The sequence below is a fragment of the Thamnophis sirtalis genome, unplaced genomic scaffold (assembly GCF_051295495.1).
Source record: "Thamnophis sirtalis isolate CommonGarterSnake01/CBP01778 unplaced genomic scaffold, rThaSir2_p1.2 scaffold_3, whole genome shotgun sequence".
NCBI classification, from domain to species: domain Eukaryota; kingdom Metazoa; phylum Chordata; class Lepidosauria; order Squamata; family Natricidae; genus Thamnophis; species Thamnophis sirtalis.
In genome coordinates this window covers 177,154,626-177,173,550 of record NW_028261383.1, presented here as the reverse complement: position 1 = coordinate 177,173,550, position 18,925 = coordinate 177,154,626, and the positions used below count along the sequence as shown (strand labels likewise).

General features: G+C 43.7%; 1 protein-coding gene across 1 annotated transcript; it reads right to left on the bottom strand.

The window, feature by feature from the left end:
* Positions 1 to 3,044: 3,044 nt before the first annotated feature.
* QTRT1 (queuine tRNA-ribosyltransferase catalytic subunit 1) lies at positions 3,045 to 17,336 on the bottom strand. Its single transcript, XM_087711088.1, has 10 exons — positions 16,842 to 17,336; positions 14,642 to 14,710; positions 13,295 to 13,433; positions 10,980 to 11,058; positions 8,839 to 8,954; positions 7,546 to 7,684; positions 7,376 to 7,451; positions 7,065 to 7,174; positions 6,235 to 6,319; positions 3,045 to 3,235 (listed from the first exon to the last, which is right to left on the bottom strand). The coding sequence occupies exons 1-10, from the start codon at positions 17,052 to 17,054 to the stop codon at positions 3,083 to 3,085; spliced, it is 1,179 nt and encodes a 392-aa protein (XP_087567214.1). The 5' UTR covers positions 17,055 to 17,336; the 3' UTR covers positions 3,045 to 3,082.
* Between the last annotated feature and the right edge of the window lie 1,589 nt (positions 17,337 to 18,925).

Sequence of the window (18,925 nt, the reverse complement as noted above, 5' to 3'; positions counted from 1 at the left end):
GTTGCTGACCTTCATCAGGCTTTGGGAGTGGCCAGGCCGATATCTTTCAGACGCCGCAATCCTTGGCAAGAATGCAGGCATGAATTAATTGTTGGTAGACATAGGGGTGACACTGTAATATAATTTTAAGCATATTTAATTTGTATCTTAAATTATTGCATTCTATTCTGATTATATTTTAAATTGTATTTTATTCCATTTATATTTTAAATTGCGGTCTGTTTCAATCTCACTTTAAACTGTAGTTTTTGTCTCTGGAACTTGGTGTTTTGATATGGCCCAAGGGCTAATCAATAAAGATTGGCTGATTGAATTAATTGTCTCCTGCAAACACCCCTCACCTTTCATTCCTCTTTTATTCCCTACGGGAGGGGCCATTCACCGTCCACTTGTGGCTTTACTCCCAAATTGACCCTCGTTCCTTAGCTGTTCCCTTCATCTGACAACTCTGGGCATGCGCACACTGGGAAGAGGCTCCAGCTGTTTAGCTGACTCACTGATGTCTGACTCTGAAGGCAACTGTTAACTGTCAAGATGGCCCTGGCCCCATCTCTGCCTGATGCAGAGCACTCCTCAAAGCTTTCCCCAGACTCCAGGACTGGCCCATGTTCCTCCCCAACCTCTTCACCATCCAAATCTGCTGCCAGTTCTGCTGATGGGCCACAACAGAATGCAGCAAAATTGCACAAACTGATTACAAAGCTAGGCACGACCGAGTTGCTAAATTAACCCGCTGGTCATCATGTAAAAATACGACTTACCTGTATTCAAAAAGTCATGGGAACATAAAGTGGAAAAAGTTATCAAAAATGAAAAGGTGAAGATCTTGTGGGACTTTCAATTACAGATGAATCATTATTTGGAACACAACATGCCAATTGTCGAAAACCAAAACGTACAATTTATTGATATCGCAGTACCAGGAGACACGAAAGTCGAAGAAAAAGAACTGGAAAAAGTAACGAAATATCGTGACCGGGCCATTATGGATGAAACATGTAACAGTGATACCCATTGTCATCAGGACCTTTGGTACCATGTCCAAGAATTTTATGGAATACATCAAGAAATTGCAGCTTCCTGCAATAACACCAGCGGAACTGAAAAAAAACCTGCTACTCGGAACATCGTACACCTTAAGAAGGTCCTTGGTTGGTACCTAGGATGCTGGCAGCAACCCGTATCAACCATTAGCACCAGTCAATAGTATTTGTGATACATTTTTGAATGTTCAGTTGACTTGAGTTTCATGTTTAATGAATAAAGTAAATAACAACAACAACAAGCAATTGTGGAGGAAGAAATCAATGGTTGTACCAATAGTAATAGGAGCCCTTGGAACAATACCCAAAGGGTTGCCTAGATCAGTGTTTTTCAACCACTGTGCCGCGGCACACTAGTGTGCCGTGACATAGTGTAAGGTGTGCCGTGGGAAAAACACTTTATATATAGTCAATATAGGCACAGAGTTATTTTTTTTTAACATTTTCTAATGGTGGTGTGCCTCGTGATTTTTTTCATGAAAAAAGTGTGCCTTTGCACAAAAAAGGTTGAAAAACACTGATCTAGATACATGGAAATGTTGAACTTTGCAAAAACCACCTTACTTGGAATGGCCTATATATTCAGACGTTACCTTAACAGCTCTGAGGTCCTTTGTTAAGACTTGAATTGTTACCAGTCCCAAACTATGAATCGAAGATTAAATTTATAACAACCACAACAACATTTTCCCAGTATATTCTTATATTTTTTTTCTTTTCGGTAGGTTTTTTAACTTTTAAATTTGTATGATTTGTTTTGTTTTTCTTGTAATTAGCATAAAAATATAGTATAAAAAGATTCAAGAACTTTTGACGATGATTTATTGCAGTAAAGAAACCATTAGGAAATCATCCTAGTTGTAGCAAGATGGCAAATGGAACACTGTCATACAAACACTGCTCTTTTGCAATGCTCTACCATTTTGCTGATATTAATTCACATTCTGGATTGCAAAGGCAAGACTTTTTGGTAAAACAAAGAGTCAAATGCTTGTACTTCTTTCTCCTGTCTGCATAATGTTATAGGCTACAAGTCAATTTCTTAGAGCAGCAGGGAGAGTTGTAGTAATGAGCTGATGTGGGTCCATGTGAGAAATGTATTTCAGTTTCCCTTGAAAATTCATTTTCTATAGATGCAGAGCTCCGGCTCCGTTTTCTGTAAAGCACCAAAGACATTTAGACAAGACACTGGCTCTTATGTGCAAATGATGCTTGTGGCCTGATAGCCAGCTTGAAAACAATTCCAGTGGAGGAATAGGCATACCATACACCCAGCATTTCTGAGGAGAAAAGAAGGAAGCAGGAGTTGAGAATTCTGCTTTTGGTATCTGATGTCAGCAATCCTCCTCCTCAAGTTTCAATTTTTCCATGTGAATCCCTTGCTTGTCTGTAACAAGGATACCTACGTATCTCAGTGCTGTTCACCAATGCCGACCTCAGATTCCCCCCCCCCCCTCCCCTGGAAGAAGAAAACTGAAATGTTGATCGGGGACGAGGAGCATAGAGGCAACTGGTGATTCTACTGAAATAGCCGTAAATAGAAAAATCAGAGCAGGCACGCTGTTACGTATGTACTCCTCTCTCTTCTTTATTTTTATCTTCCTTCTATATTCCCCTTTGTTATTAAATAAAGCCTTTACGACAGCCCAAGGGCAACGATACAAAGTTAAGCTGATAAGTTTTAAACAGAATGCACTGAGGTTATTTTATTTATTTATTTATTTATTATTTGTTATTAAAATTTATATGCTGCCCAATCCCGAAGGACCATTTAGCCAGGATAAATTAATTTTAGAGAATTTAATGAGAAGTTTAAAATATCAGCTGGAACTACAAAAGAGATACACCAGAGAACTTCTGGACACATTTAATTTAAGCTCCAACGACTGTGACAAGGCCATTGGGATAGACTGCCAGAGAAGGAACTCAACTTTTCTCCACCACTCCTTGGAAAGAAGTTTTCAAGTTTTATCACTACCCAAGTAATTGTTCGGGAAAGCCAGGCTGGGTCTGGGATCCGGAGTGTCTCTTGATGTCTCTCACTCCAGGTTAATTCCGACCGAGGCCAGCGCCTCCGTAGCCCACTGGGGGTAGTTGCTGGGGTTCCCGTACATAGTCCTCATGAAACTCTGAACAAACTGGGGAAACCTTTGCTCAGTTATACTCTCGCGGATCGAACGCATCAAGTTCATCTGGAGGGGGAAAATAGGTATTATACAGAAAGAAATATGCTGAGTGGGAAGAATAAACAATAACAAACCGATCCAATAGGTAAGTTAGAGACTAGAGCAGTGATCCCCCCCACCTGTAGTCCGTGGCCTATGGGCCACCAGGCCGCACGACCAGCGCATGCATGACCATGCACAGTTGTGCTACATTGCTGTGAGCGTTGTGCACATGCTTGCGGCCCCATTCGCACATATGGGTGTAAAGGTGCCAGCCCCTCCCTTTTCCTCCAGCCGCCAATCCAGAAACATTGGGGAACTCCATTGTAGAGCATAGATAAAGGCCTCTAAGAACCGTTTGCTTTATATGGACAGCCCCCATTGCCTAATCTGATGTCTCCATCCTTCAAATCTTCAGCAGTTTCTAGAGAAATCTCTTTCTCTGTTACCTCCGGCTACCCGGACAGAGGTTCACAACATTGTACAAGAGGTAGCAGCTGAAACCATCCCAAAGAGAAAGAAATGCCAGAAAGCAAAATGTCTGTCTGAGGAAGCTTTGCAAACAGCTGAGGAAAGAAGGGAAGGGAAAGGCAAGGGAGAAAGAGAAAGGTACATCCAATTGAATGCAGAATTCCAGAGAAGAGCTAGAAGAGAATGAACAGTGCAAAGAAATAGAAGAAGAGAATAGAATAGGGAGGACCAGAGATCTCTTCAAGAAAAGTGGAGATATGAAGGGAACGTTTCATGCAAAGATGGGCAAGATAAAGGACCAAAATGGCAGGGACCTAGCAGAGGCAGAAGAGATTAAGAAGAGGTGTCAAAATTACACAGAAGAGCTGTACAAGGATGAGTTTAACATCTCTGATAACCACGATGGGGCCTACATGCTAGCAAAGTTATGCTCAAAATCCCACAAGCCAGGCTCCAGCAGTATGTGGATCGAGAACTACCAGAAGTAGAGGCAGGATTTCAAAGAGGCAGAGGAACTAAAGATCAAATTGCCAAGATACGCTGGATCACGGAGAAAGCTAGGGAGTTCCAGAAAAACATCTGCTTCTCCTTCATTGACTGTGCCAAAGCCTTTGAGTGTGTGGATCAGAACAAATTGTGGCAAGTTCTTAAAGTGATGGGAGCACCAGGCCATCTTCTTTGCCTCTTGAGAAACCTATATGTGGGTCAAGAAGCAACAGTGAGAACTGGACATGGAACCACTGAATGGTTTGATATTGGGAAAGGAGTCCGGCAAGGCTGTATACTGTCGCCCTGACTATTTAACTTATATGCAGAGCACATCATGAGAAAGGTGGGGCTAGACAAATCAAAAGTTGGAATTACGATTGCCGGGAGAAATATCAACAACCTCAGATATGCAGATGATGCCACTCGAATGGCAGAAAGTGAAGAGGAACTAAAGAGCTTCTTGATGTGGGTGAAGAAGGAGAGTGCAAAAGTTGGCTTGAATCTCAACATTAAGAAATCATGGCATCCGGCCCTCTCAATTCCTGGCAAATAGATGGGGAAGAAATGGGGGTAATGACAGATTTTATTTTCCTGGGCTCCAAGATCACTGCAGATGGGGACTGCAGCCAAGAAATTAAAAGAGGCTTGCTCCTGGGGAGGAAAGCGATGGCAAATCTGGACAGCAGACTAAAAAGCAGAGAAATCAGTCTGCCAGAAAAAGCATGTATAGCAAAGGCTGTGGTTTTCCCAGCTGCAATGGATGGCTGTGGAAGTTGGACCATAAGGAAGGCTGAGCGCCAAAGAAAGGAGGCCTTTGGACTCTGGTGCTGGAGAAGAAGACTCCTGCATTGAGTCCCTTGGACTGCAAGGTGATCAAACTGGTCAGTCCTAGAGGAGATCAACCCTGACTGCTCTTTAGAAGGCCGGATCCTGAAGAGGAAACTCAAAGACTTTGGCCATCTGGTGAGAAGGAAGAAGGACTCCCTGGAGAAGAGCCTCGTGCTGGGAACGATGGAGGGCAGAAGAAGAAGGGGACAGCAGAGAAGGAGGAGGATGGATGGAGTCACCGAAACAGTCGGCATGAGCTTAAATGGACTCCAGAGGATGGTAGAAGACAGGAAGGCCTGGAGGAACGTTCTCCATAGGTTGGACTCAACTTCACAACTAACAACAACAAAGTGAGACATTAAGGTCACCTGGAGGTTCTCGCCCTCCAGTGAGAGCTGAAGAAGCTTCTTGGATAAGAAGTAAAACGTCTCCAAAGAAAAAACCAGAAAGTCCAGTTGCCTCTTGAAAAAGCACCTTTGGGACAACCAGGACCAGGATGACTGAGACTCTCCAGAGACATCTGTCAATGTAACTATGGTTGTTTATACAATGTGGCTTATGGCTTGGTGTGTTGTACAAATCCAGACATCTAGGGTTAGCAGAGTTAAGCAAATCCCAGCTTACTATAATGTGTAAGCCTAACGTACAGAATTTTATAAACGGTTAAAATTTTGCATAATATACTATATATTCCCTTTCACTGTAAACAATGATTGGCAAAGGATAGAAAAGAATAAACAAAACGAAGGAAAAAAGTAAGAAAACATAACTAAATTGAACTTCCCACATTTAGTTAAGAAAATTTTTGATTAGGATGGCATAGGCAGATGTCATGGAGCTTAAGAGAAAATATAGAATTTTAAAAGTGAGCAAGAGAAAAAAGCTAAAGTTATGATAAAAGATAGAAAAGCAAACTTAGCACTTATATACTGCTTCATAGTGCTTTATAGCACCCTCCAAGTGATTTACAGAGTCAGCATATTACTCCCAACAATCCTCGTTTTACTGACCTCGGAAGGATGAGTCAAGTTTGCGCTGGTCAGGACTGAACTCCTGGCAGTGGACAGTGTCAGCCTGCAATACAGCATTCTAACCACTGAACCACCCCAGCTCACCTATTGCACCCATTTTCTTATCCCTATTTGACAGCCCGTCTGCCGCAGGTCCCTAACTATGAACTGCATTAGCTATTCTGCTGCCCATTTAGCAGATGATTTATGGCCTCCGAACAGACTCACCTGGTAGGCAATGTTATGGATGGTAATGTGGTGCTTGGCAGCTGAATCGATAGGATAGAGAGCATTCAAGAAAGCTCGACTGTATCTGTTAAGGCAAAAACAAACAAGGAGATTGATCCTCTTGGAACCCGAGGTTTATGGAAGACTCTTGATACATCGAGAGCTAGAGAATAAGGGGGAAATGTTTTTGTTTCTTTACAATACAAGATAAAAGACAGAAAATTATACCTAGTATCAGCTGAGTGAAGTTATATCAGACAATTCAGATATCAGTCCTTTTACAGCCCTCTCTAAGCGGTTTACAGAGTCGGCCTCTTGCCCACAACAATCAGGGTCCTCATTTTACCCACCTCGGAAGGATGGAAGGCTGAGTCAACCTTGAGCCTGGTGAGATTTGAACTGCTGAACTGCAGATAGCAGTCAGCTGAAGTAGCCTGCAGTAGCTTGCATTAACTCGATAAAAGAGGAAGAATGCAGATTGTTGTGTAGCATAGAGGTCAAATAAAATTTAAGATGCAGCTGGAATTGTCAAACTGAAGACAATTCTAAATTAAATGTTTTATTGCATTTTTATTCCACCCCCTTGGGAGAAGGGCGGCATATAAATCTAATAAACCAAACCACTCAGAATGATGTCGCCTCATTTTAACCTCACATCACTGATTGAGATCAATTGGTTTGAGAAAGGACATGTAGCTGATAAAGATTATATACTGAGTTTTGTGACTAAATGAAGATCTGAATTTAATTTTTCCTTTAATTTAATGGAGATCTTTTTTTTTTGCCATTCCCATCTGTTTAAAAACCCACTCCACCCCAAGCACACTGACCTCTGGCAGGTAGGGCAAGAACAGTTTTCATCAATGGGCCTGAAATCCTTGGAATATTGCTTGTTCTTCAGCTGCAGGGACCCCCAAGGGACCAAAGCTGAACCGAAGCGCTGGGAATGAAGAAAAGGCCCACGTAGTTCAGAGACACCACTGAAAACAACACTGGTTCCCTGGGGGGGGGGGGTGTATTTCGAATCTCTACAAAATCCCCCCCTCCCCCCTTTACAGTCTTTCAATGCCAATCTGTTTCCTTGATCAGCTGGTGAAAGTGCTTTCAACTTGCCACTCCCTTTCCTCCCCGGTGTACTTACGGCTGTCCTTGTGGGATAGACACAGTCAAACATGTCGCAGCCCAGGGCTACACACACCACCAGATCAGTAGCATAACTTTGAGCAGAACAAAGACAAGAAACAGGCGTCAGGTGAGCAACTGCAAAGGGTCACTCTCCTTATCCCAAGAACACGGTTTGTTCGTTCCTACCCAACTCCCATAAGGTAGCGAGGCTTGTTCCTCGGGAGACGTTTTGTGCTGAGGGCCACCATCCTCCAGAAGTGATCTTTGGCCTCACCACCACTCAGGCCCCCAATAGCAAAGCCTGGGACATCTCGTTTAGTCATCTCTAGCGGGTGGGAAGAAAGAGAGACAGATGAAGGAGACCAGTCTATCTAAAACGTGTTATCTCTACATTGTTGTAAGTTTTACAAACCGTTTTGGCAAACGAATGGCCAGGAGATCATGGAAAAGCTTCAGAGTTTAGCCCAGGGGACCTCAAACTAAGCTCGCTGGCGCAATGTATCTGGCCCGTGCACAGTAGTGATGTAGCCCCTCCACCCACCCCTCCCAGCCGCTCCTTGTGCGCCTGGCTGCCCTCATTGCCCCTCCTCCAGCCCTCGCCCTTTTCTTTAGTCACAAAGGGCCGCCTTGAGTCTTCAAGTTTCAAGCAACAAGAAATGTGTTACTTTTGGGGAGACCGCAGGATTTTCCAAACCCCGCTAAGTGGCCAGGGCGGCGGGTAGACTGATGTGTGGGGGAGGGAGGGGAGCACGCTGGAGACGGGGTCGTCAGAACCCTCCCTGGCTCTTCCCCAAAGAAGCTGAGAAGGGGCAGGGCCAGCCTGATCCGAGCCCTGCTTCTCGCAAGGAAAAGCTTGCAGATTTGCACTCTTATACTTTTGTAGTATGTGTTTCTTTTAATGTTGTACGCCGCCCTGAGTCCTTGGGAGAAGGGCGGGATATAAATCGAATAAACCCCAACCTCACCACTCGTGAGCACACATGCACACACAGAAGCTGGCTCTCGCCAGGGCTTCCCAGGAATTAAGAGAGACTAGATTTTTTGAGGGGGGGGGAGAATTTTTAAACGGGGCCAATTCAGATCCCTCAGACTGTTGGGGGTCCAGACCTGCTGTGTGGGTGTGGCTAGGTGGTCATGTGACTGTGTGGGCATGGTCAATTTAGCCGTCCATTTTGCCTTTGTCCTTCCTATGCTCTCCTTGCTCAACCCAAGGCATCTATTTATTCAATAAGACCCCCCTCCCCGAAGGGAAAAAGAGCACAAACTTTCTTGCCACTTGCCTAACTTTATCTGAGGGATCTGAATTGGCCCCATTTAAAAATTCTGAGGACCCCCTGGTTGAGCCTGGTTGAGCCTGTATCACAATCAGAATCACACCTGAGACTTTTAGCTCATCCCAATCCCCTTGTAGGGTGTTCTAAAACAGTGGCGGTTTAAAAGAGCTGGAATTGACCAGTTTCGAAATAAAAGTGACCTCACCTTCCAGACATTTGTTTCGGAGGATGGGATCCAGCCCACCCTGAATAATAGCAAATAAATTCTGCTGGTGAGGTTTGCTGTGTGCCGCAATACATCTGTCCAACCAGCGAATAGACCTGCGGGGGGGAAAAATTATTAATTGCAATTGTTATTTCATTCTAATTATAGAAGTTCAATTCAATCAAATTTGCAACTGGGTGCTTTATAGCAATTTATTTAAATAGATTTTATTTAACTCTTTGATTTGAATGCTGTTGCTGTAGATGAAGTTTCGTACTCAATAACATTTTGAAAGTATTGAGATTTCTTTGCCTTTATAAATTTACATTTATAAAGAAGTTGAAAGGAAATAGATAATGCAAGCATGATTTATTTACCCAATAACTAGAATACTGTGCTTTAATATATTTTTGTGGACTAATGCCAGGTTGTTTTGAAATTAGTTATTGTCCAGTTATCGCCTAGCTGCCAATGCCAGCACCATAAGCCACGGTCAGCTCAATGGCAGCGTTGATGGGTGGGGTTTGCAAGAAGGGCAGCAACCGAATGGCTTTAGGAAAGTCAAACACTCCTTAGGAGAAGGAAAGGGAGGGGGGTGGAAACTCCCTGATAAAGAACAGGAAGCAGTTGGAGGTAAGTACGCCAGCTTCATCCAAAGGGGGGGAGAGAGAGAGAAAGAGAGAGAGACAAGGGGGATAAGAAAGAAAAAAAGAAAGAAAAAGAAAGAAAGAAAGAAAGAAAGAAAGAAAGAAAGAAAGAAAGAAAGAAAGAAAGAAAGAGGGAAGGGAAAGTGAATGAGATATGGATGGATGGACGGAAGTCTTATTTTTGGGGAAACACGGTATGTAGGTCATATAAAATGCCACGCGTGATCCATGGGCTGCCCATCTGTAGTATTATAAGGGATCTAAACATGTAGGCACAGCCTTTTGAATATTGTCCTATACCACAACATACATGTCCTCTAGCATGTAGGTCAATTCAGCCTTTCTGAACTGGGCTCCCACAAGAAATTGCTAAGGGTTTGGCATGGTTGAAAAAAAAGCACACACACACATTTTTGAACTTTGAGCGTTGCACAATTTTAGCACAAATTTTGGGAATGTATATGCTTTATTATTTATTAAATTTATATGCCACCTATTTTGCTATCAAAAGTGACTGAGTTGCAACTCAGCTGCCAACTTGCTGCTTTGCTGTTGCTGTAAATGTTGCAAAACGTGGACTGTGTGGGTTAAAAATGAATTATGTTATGAAGTTTTTATATTTTTTGTAATTTCTATGAAGGGGTTCTCGGAGACTGTTACATTGCTAGTGGGAATGGAACCAAGCTATCTTGTTGGAAAAAGAGGAAAGTTTTAGGACTTTCTCCTAACTTTGAATGGTAATTTTGCACTTGCTATTTATTTCTTTTTTTCAGGTGTTTTATTCTTTCCAACACAATAGAAGGTTGGAAATAAATTGCATAAGGGGGCTTAGTGCTGTCATCAGGATAGCTCTCCAAAACCTGAACAAACCTGTATAAAATTTAGTGTCAGCAAAACAAAGTTTGAATTTGAAAATGAGTCAAATCCAATTTTCCTGAAGAAAAATCCCCCAATGCCCTCCGTGGGAGAGGCCCACGGGAAGAGCTACTATCTCCTCTAAGCTCATCTGGTGACATGACTGAATGTAGGCAGCTGTCTTGTATTTTGTCCATGCACACCAGAGAACCTCAAAGAGGCAGCAAAAACCCACATAGAGATGCAACATGTAATTTCATATCACCGAAGAAAATATAGGTGTTTCTTATGGCCAATCAAGGCGCTTGAAGGAATCCCTGAAGCCACGCACTGCCTGGTTTTCCTAATTTGTTTGGTTCCACCGAAATCCAAACTTTGTCTCTCAATATTTTGCAACTGATGAGTTTTTTCTGAAGTCACTTCAGAAAAACGTATATGCTTAAAAACAAAATATGAAGGGAACTTGTATAAATGGCATAAAGATTATTCTATTGGCTGGCACTAAGTTTCAAAGCTTCCTGGTAAGAGACAAAGTTGACGCCAAAAAGCCAAGTCTACAAGCTACCCGGGAGCCGAGGATCGGGAGATGCTGAATGGGGCTGGCAAGAGCATCGAAGAGTTGATGGGCCCAGCACAAACCTCAGCATGGCTTCCTCCACGCGTGGCCCACTCACGGTGCTGCTGACCACGTCATCCAACTGCATTATAATGTCGGAGCCTGGGGGGGGGGGGGAGAATACAAGTCAGCTGAGATCAGTCAAGAGGGAAATGGAGGATAAAGTTGCCCGAATAAATTTTAACACTATTTAGTTTTCTGTTCTCTTTTATCTCTGAGGATAAAATAGGAATAGGAAATAGTGGGGAATAACAATAATTATATATTAATATGTTAAGATATACAAAAGGACAGAAAGATGGTTCGGAAATAAAAGGTGTAATAATAGGCAGGTGTAAATAATATGAAATAATGGAGATGAAATGTAATATTTAGGAAAAATAAGACTATAGTTATGTGTACTGAAATGTATATTACCCAGTTACCACACCAGGCACACACTGATATGTATAAAGATAATAAAAAATAAAATTTTGATTGAAAAAAATGTTATAAGTGACATCATATCAGTAAATCCAAGATAGTAAAATCAGTATTTCAAGAGAGAATTAAAATAAACAATGAGGAAATACATGATAACAAATAAAAACCTAGCGAACTGACTGCTATGAGGGAAAAGCTAACAAATAAAACACATTTAAAGATTTTTTGGAAAAAAAAGCATAATAAAGAAAAGGTAGAATGTACAGAGTAAAAGAGAAAATTCCAGCATGTTGGCCCTCAGTCCTAGCTGATTCCGAATGTGCATCTCTCTATAACAGAACAAAGAGAAGGCTGTTCTGTGCAGAGTGGAACTTTTTAAAAAAATAAACACAAATAATATAAACAGTACATATACAATTGAATACAAAAAAAAGAAAGACAAAGGAAAAAAACACCACATATTACAGTGCACCCCCAATCCCTGGAGACCTTTTCCCTCCCTTATATTTCTTAGATATACAATATATTCCAATTGTGCCCTACAAAATAACATATTCTTGAGTAGGTTTATTCCCTTTGCCTTCCACCAACACTTATTTTATAAAATCCTCTCCATATTTTATTATAATTGTTTGCTTCGATCATCCCTTTTTTAGGTTGGATTTCTGTTGTTAATTTATCATTTTTGCCATACTCCAAATTTTATTAAGCCACTCATTTCTTTGAATATCCCAATTTCATCTCCAATATCTAGCTGCCATTATCAAATTTACAATCAATTCCTTTTTTGTTTCATTTACATCCCGTTTTTCCACACGCAACAATAATGCAATCCTCGGTGATCTCTCTAGATCAGTGTTTCTCAACCTTGTCAACTTGAAGATGTCTGGACTTCAACTCCCAGAATTCCCCAGCCAGCGAATTCTGGGAGTTGAAGTCCAGACATCTTCAAGTTGACAAGGTTGAGAAACACTGGTCTAGATTTACATTCAACAGTGCAGAATGTAGGTTTCAGGAATACTCTATGGGGAAAGCAGTGACCCCAAGCAGGAGAAGGGGCTCGAGCCATTGGAAGGAATTGATAGGTAACAAATAAAACACCTCGAATGATAGATGGGGGTCTAGAAGGCAAATAGCTTAGCTAAAAGCAGGTGCTGTGTGCTCCCAATGGAATATTCCAGACAGAACATTCTAATTTCAGTACCTCTTTTCAAGAACTTTATTCCCATTCAGATCTAATTGGGAGGCTAGCAGTGAATGGACAACGGTCACCAAATCATATCTCGTCAAAAAGGAGCACAGTGGATAAACCATTCACTAACAGGAAAATAAGAAATGGGACTAAGGATGCAAATAGAGTCAAGTGGTTCACCGACAAAAGGGCGAACGACAAAACCGCGCCCGACTAAACTGCGGTGACAAAACCGCGTGTTCTAAAGCGCTCTGACAAATGAGCGCTGAATCGTGCCGACAACAGCGCGGCGACAGAAGCGCACTGTAAAACTAAACCTAACCCTAACCCTAATCCCTAACCCTAAACGTAACCCTAAACGTAATGCTAAACCTAACCCTAAACCTAACCCTAAACCTTACCTTAAGTTATAAGCGCTGTTGTAAAGCACCCTTCTGTCTCCGTGCTGTTGTCTCCGTGCTGTTGTTGCCGCATTGATGACGTCGCGGTTTTAGCGATGCGGTTTAGTCGGGCGTGGTTTTGACATTTGCCCACGGAGTCAAGTAGAGCGCTTGTGAGCTACTGAACTATTTTCTGCAGTACTATTTTTTTAAAAAAATTCCTAATCAGGTATTTCTGACATGATGGACAATCATGGAGGTAGGGAACTATCACTACCATTATAAAAACAAAAGGAAGCGTTGGGTTAGCCAGTCATATTATTATACAAAACAGAATAGTTACCAAGAGCATTCTGTATTTCGATGGATTTTTCAGGTGTGAGCAGAATCGGCTTCCCATCATAAGGAGAACAGAAATGCACTCCCTCCTCTGTCACCTTGGAGAACTCCACCAGAGACACCATCTGAAAACCACCACTATCCTGCAGAAAAGACAGTTTGAAAGGAAACTGGTCATTGTGTAATGGTAACAAGTGTCCCTTCACACATGAGCTGCATTCACTACCAGCCCTATAAGGTGCCCCACACATTTACACATTGTACCAAATCAAAATCAAGCAAAGTACACTATGGCTTAGTATAATACGTTAAACCAGATTCTTCTGCATACTACAATTATGGATTCTGTATGCCAGTAATATAAAAATGACCGGGTTCATGCATTTTGCTGAGGGTATGTTTTCTCAAAAGGTGCCAAGCGCGGGAGCCAGGGGAGAAGGCGCTCACGTTGCTTGCCGCCTTTGGGATACCGCTAGATTGGGGAGTGGCGTTATGCCTGGCTGGAGGGGGGAGTTGCCGGGCAGCTGCTCCCTCGCAAGTGGGCTCCCGAAGAGCCGGGCACAGCCTCAGGGGCGAAGCAGCCATGAGGTGACCACGCTCACGAGCAGCTGCCCGGCAAATCCCCTCTCCAGCTGGGCAGAGCGCCATTCACTGACCTAGGGGTATCCCTAAGGCGCCAAGCCACATGGCGCTCTGCCAGTTCCCCATCTCCCGCGGCTTGGTACATTATGGATACCCCCTAGGTCAGTGCATGGAGCTCTGCCCGGTTGGAGAAGGGAGTTGCGTGAGCGCCTGTTCTGCCCCCAGCCTCGCCATGCCCTGGCCCAGCTCTCCCTGCAGAGCCAGGGCTCCGGTGCGCTCCGAGCATAACTTCTTCTCCGGCTTCCAAACTCCAAAACTCGGTTGCCAACTCTTGCAGCAGCGGTCGCTCTAGGAGTACACTCTTTGGTTGTGGGCTACCTGCTGGAAGACTCTCTGTCTGGAAAACTCTCTCTCCTGCAGCTGGCCCACAACCATAGAGCGCACTCCTAGAGCGGCCGCTGCTGGAAGACTCGGCAGCTGAGTTTTGGAGTTTGGAAGCCGGAGAAGAAGTTATGCTCGGAGTGCGGCGGTGACGGTGGCGCCTAGCTCTGCAGGAAGAACTGGGTGAGGCTGGGAGGTATGCTTGCTTGGGTGGAACAGGCGCTCACGCATCCCCCTTCTCCAGCCCGACAGAGCTCCATGCACTGACCTAGGGGGTATCCCCTGTAATATAGGTCACTGTCTTCTGTTTTTTGTAACTATAACAAAGCTCAATTGCAGCAAAAGGATTGATTTCCCAGGTAAAGACAACTTCCTCAGTCATACTCACTGTGAGCAGGTTCCTTGGCCAGTTCATGAAGCTATGGAGTCCATTAGCTTTTTCGATCAGCTCTGGTCCCTGGAACAGCATGAAAGATTGTCATGAGTGCCCATCACATCACTAGGGCCAAGGTCTTTAGCATGTTGCATGAACCCATCCATGATTGCTTACAAACTATGAATTATGATTTAGTATGTTGGGTGTTATCAATAAATTATAGCTAAGCTATGCTACATGCAATATTGAGCTGTTTTGCCAATCTTGGCAAGTTCACACTAAACTAGTTCCAAGACAGATGCAGTGTACATTGTGATTTTATGCAAACCCAAAAGGGTAAGGGGATAAACACAAATCTCTGGTTATTTGTGCCACTATAACACCTGTGTGTATGCTTTAGAGGCCAAACACAGGCAGGCTACTTGGGATAAATGATACAGTAGTTATCAAACTAAACTAGAAATTAAGAAATTTCTGGTTATATTTGTTACCTTTTCTATATTCTCACTACAAATCCTGGGAAAGTAATTCTGAAATGCTCATAATCAGTTGCAATAAAATGATTCTACTTTAAAGAGGAGATATAGCATAAGATGCTTATAAAGTGTTAGAAACTACAATATACAAATTAATTATTTCTTTAACTGTTTGTTTTGTTTGTTTTGTTTGTTTTGTTTGTTTTGTTTTATTTATTTATAGGCCGCCCTTTTCCCTGAGGGGACTCAGGGCGGCTTACAATCAAAAAGGAAGGGGAGTGTAGGACAATACGAAAAAAGAAATGTGCACAAAGTAAATTAGACAATAAAACTCAACATTCACTCAGCATTCGGGAGGGGCGAAATAAGATTATCCCCAGGCCTGACGGGTTAGCCAGTTCTTGAGGGCTGTGTGGAAGGCCTGGACGGTGGTGAGGGTACGAATCTCCACGGGGAGATTGTTCCATAGTGTCGGAGCCGCAACAGAGAAGGCTCTCCTCCGAGTAGTCGCCAGTCGGCACTGACTGGCGGATGGAATACGGAGGAGGCCAACTCTATGCGATCTGATGGGACGCAGGGAGGTAATTGGCAGAAGGCGGTCTCTCAAATAGCCAGATCCACTACCATGGAGCGCTTTATAGGTGGTGAGTAGGACCTTGAAGTGCACCCGGAGACCAACAGGTAGCCAGTGCAGCTCACGGAGGATCGGTGTTATGTGGGCGAACTGTGGTGCGCCCACGATCACTCGCGCGGCCGCATTCTGGACTAGCTGAAGTCTTCGGATGCTCTTCAAGGGCAGCCCCATGTAGAGCACATTGCAGTATTCCAGCCTAGAGATCACAAGGGCTCGAGTGACTGTTGTGAGAGCCTCCCGATTCAGGTAGGGCCGCAACTGGCGCAACAGGCGAACCTGGGCAAATGCCCCCCTGGTCACAGCTGAGAGATGGTGGTCAAAAGTTAGCTGTGAATCCAGGAGGACTCCCAAGTTGATTATAACTGAGTTATAATCTATCCATGTAACTGTTATTGGAAGCAAAAGCCACAATCAGAACAGGGATACGTACTGATGGGATGTACAAACAGGCAATTTAACTTAATCAAATCCAAAACATTTTAAGAATAGAAATCTGATGAAGACAGGTACCTTGCTGGCTACGCTGTTGTAAGAGAAATGGCAGAATTTGGGAGTAGGGTTAGAAAAGGAATCAGCTTAGTATCACTACGTACACTATGTATAATTGAATGATTCTATAAAATGTAAAACACATAAATAAGCAAAGTACTGTATGATTTGATGGCGCATGTCTATGTTAGGAAAATCCAGTCCCGGCTAAAATTCAATCTTCCAAATCAAAGTATTGAGGATTGGTTCGGGTTGTCCTCTAAATACAGTGTTTCTCAACCTTGGCCACTTGAAGATGTCTGGACTTCAACTCCCAGAATTCCCCAGCCAGCGAATGCATTCGCTGGCTGGGGAATTCTGGGAGTTGAAGTCCGGACATCTTCAAGTGGCCAAGGTGGAGAAACACTGCCATAGAACAAATATTGTAGATGTCCTGGGAACACTGTCACGTGCCACACTTCTAAAAAAAGTTACATAGTACACGTGTTTCTCAACTTTCCCATATTAGGTCCCGGTAATCAGTTGTCCAAGACACTTGCATGAAAACTCTACTTTCCCCCCCGAAGGCTGTTCGGGACAGCCCAGGCTCCACGCGGGAGGCGGCTCCACTTACGGGTCGCATGCCCAGGTGATAGGTGTTGCCCAAGCACAGGCGGCACCCGAGCGCGTCCAGCTGCAGGGCGGTGAGCCCTTTCATGGTCCCCTGCGTGCCGACGGGCATGAAGACCGGGCAGTCCACCACGCCATGCGGCAGCCGCAGCTCACAAGCCCGGGCCCTGCTCTGCCCGCACTCCGCCACCACGCGCAGACCGAGCGGGGCCGGCATAGCCCGAGCGAGATCCGCCGCCAGCGATGATCCTGTGAACGCCGCTGCCGGAGGAGGAGTGGCGGGGGCGCAAAAGCTGGGAAGCCGCTTCCTCTCCTGCAAGGGGAAGAAAACCCGATTGCGCCCTCCTTTCCTCGCCCTCCTTTGGCTGAAAACGTCACTGGCCTCAGTCACGACTGTAGAACTATCCGAAAACAGAGAGACGGCTTTGTTAGCTCCGATCCCTTCGCCAAGAAGGGCTCCAAACCGCTTCCTTTGCAAACGGAACAGCAACTTCCACGGGAAGAGCCACGCGCTGCTACACGCTACAGTGTTTCTCAACCTTGGCATTCGCTGGCTGGGGAATTCTGGGAGTTGAGGTCCGGACATCTTCAAGTGGCCAAGGTTGAGAAACACTGTCCTAGCCACTGTCTTTCCACTGAAGAGGATGAAGGTATCTGAGGCTTTAAATCAGTGTTTCTCAACCTTGGTCACTTGAAGATGTCCGGACTTCAACTCCCAGAATTCCCCAGCCAGCGAATGCTGGCTGGGGAATTCTGGGAGTTGAAGTCAGGACATCTTCAAGTGGCCAAGGTTGAGAAACACTGCGCTACAACTTTGGGCAACTCCGTGGGAACTCAGCCCTGTTGGTGTTTGGAGTCTAACAAAGTTTGGCATGGAGGTCTCCTTCTCTGAGGTCCCTTGCTAGCTTTAGTATAGTTCTGTTGTTTTTCTTCTGAATATTCCACATCTTGGTTGCTTTGTTGGTTGTTATTGATGGGTTAACAATAGATACAAATAATTTCAATTTATTTACTCATGCACCTTTAGATAAGCCAAGGCTTTTTGTGATTTATGAAGATCTGAATGAAGAGGATGTCAGTAAGGTAACTCTTAACTTTCTGAGGCAAAATTAGTTTTTCTGAAGGACTTGGGAAGAGACACTATAGTGTGGAAACCCTCCTGGGAGAATGAAATATTTTGAGGAATATTTAAAAAGGCAGAATATTATATTTCCCCAAAGGAGAAATGGAGAATCATGTTTTTAGAGGCAGGAAGTAGCCCCCAAGTCTTCCTTAATTGCCCACAGCAGATAACAGCAGCTTACAAGATCAAGAGCTTATTGAAAGAAGTCAACTATCTAGATGGCTCTATTCATAAGCAAAGTACATACTGCAGGCAGAAATCCATTCAAGACAGGATATTTCAAAACTCCTTGCAGCAAAGTTTGACAGCTAACAAAAGCATAGGATTAGAAGCAGCCCCTCACCCAAGATTCAACAGGAAAGCCATTAGCCATAATAGGAATTGCCCAATACTCTTATCAGAACAGGAGCCCCTTCATTGCACCCCCAGAGCAGTCCAAACTTCAAAGTTACAGGCCTATTGAACCACCTATGGCTCCTACATAACCCCTACATGACCCGATAGGAATCTGACAACAGCCAATAGAATATTAAAGGTCATGTTCTTGCACAGGAACAGGAAGCTGAAATACAAAGCCCAAAGATGGTATAAAAACCTCCCACTCTCAATTCCATTTTGTCAGCTGCCCAGAATTACATGTGGTTCTGTTTCATCAATAAACCTTTCTTTCCAATCAGTCTCCGTGTTTCCAGTGTCTTTCTCCCAACTGAACCACGTGGATATTTCTTCCAACACCAGTGTAGTACCCAACTTGTCAAGAAAATCAATGAACTGATGCGTGGAACAACGTGGCACAGAGGGACAATAGAGTTTCTAAGATATTTTTTTCTATAGCCAGAGAAACTTGTCACTTGACTAATAAAAGAATCATTGAAATGACCCCTGAAGGATTAGAGCATACACAGAGTGTAAACTAATTCAGCTTTTGTTAAATTGCTGTTGAGAGAAGCTCCATTGTAACCTAA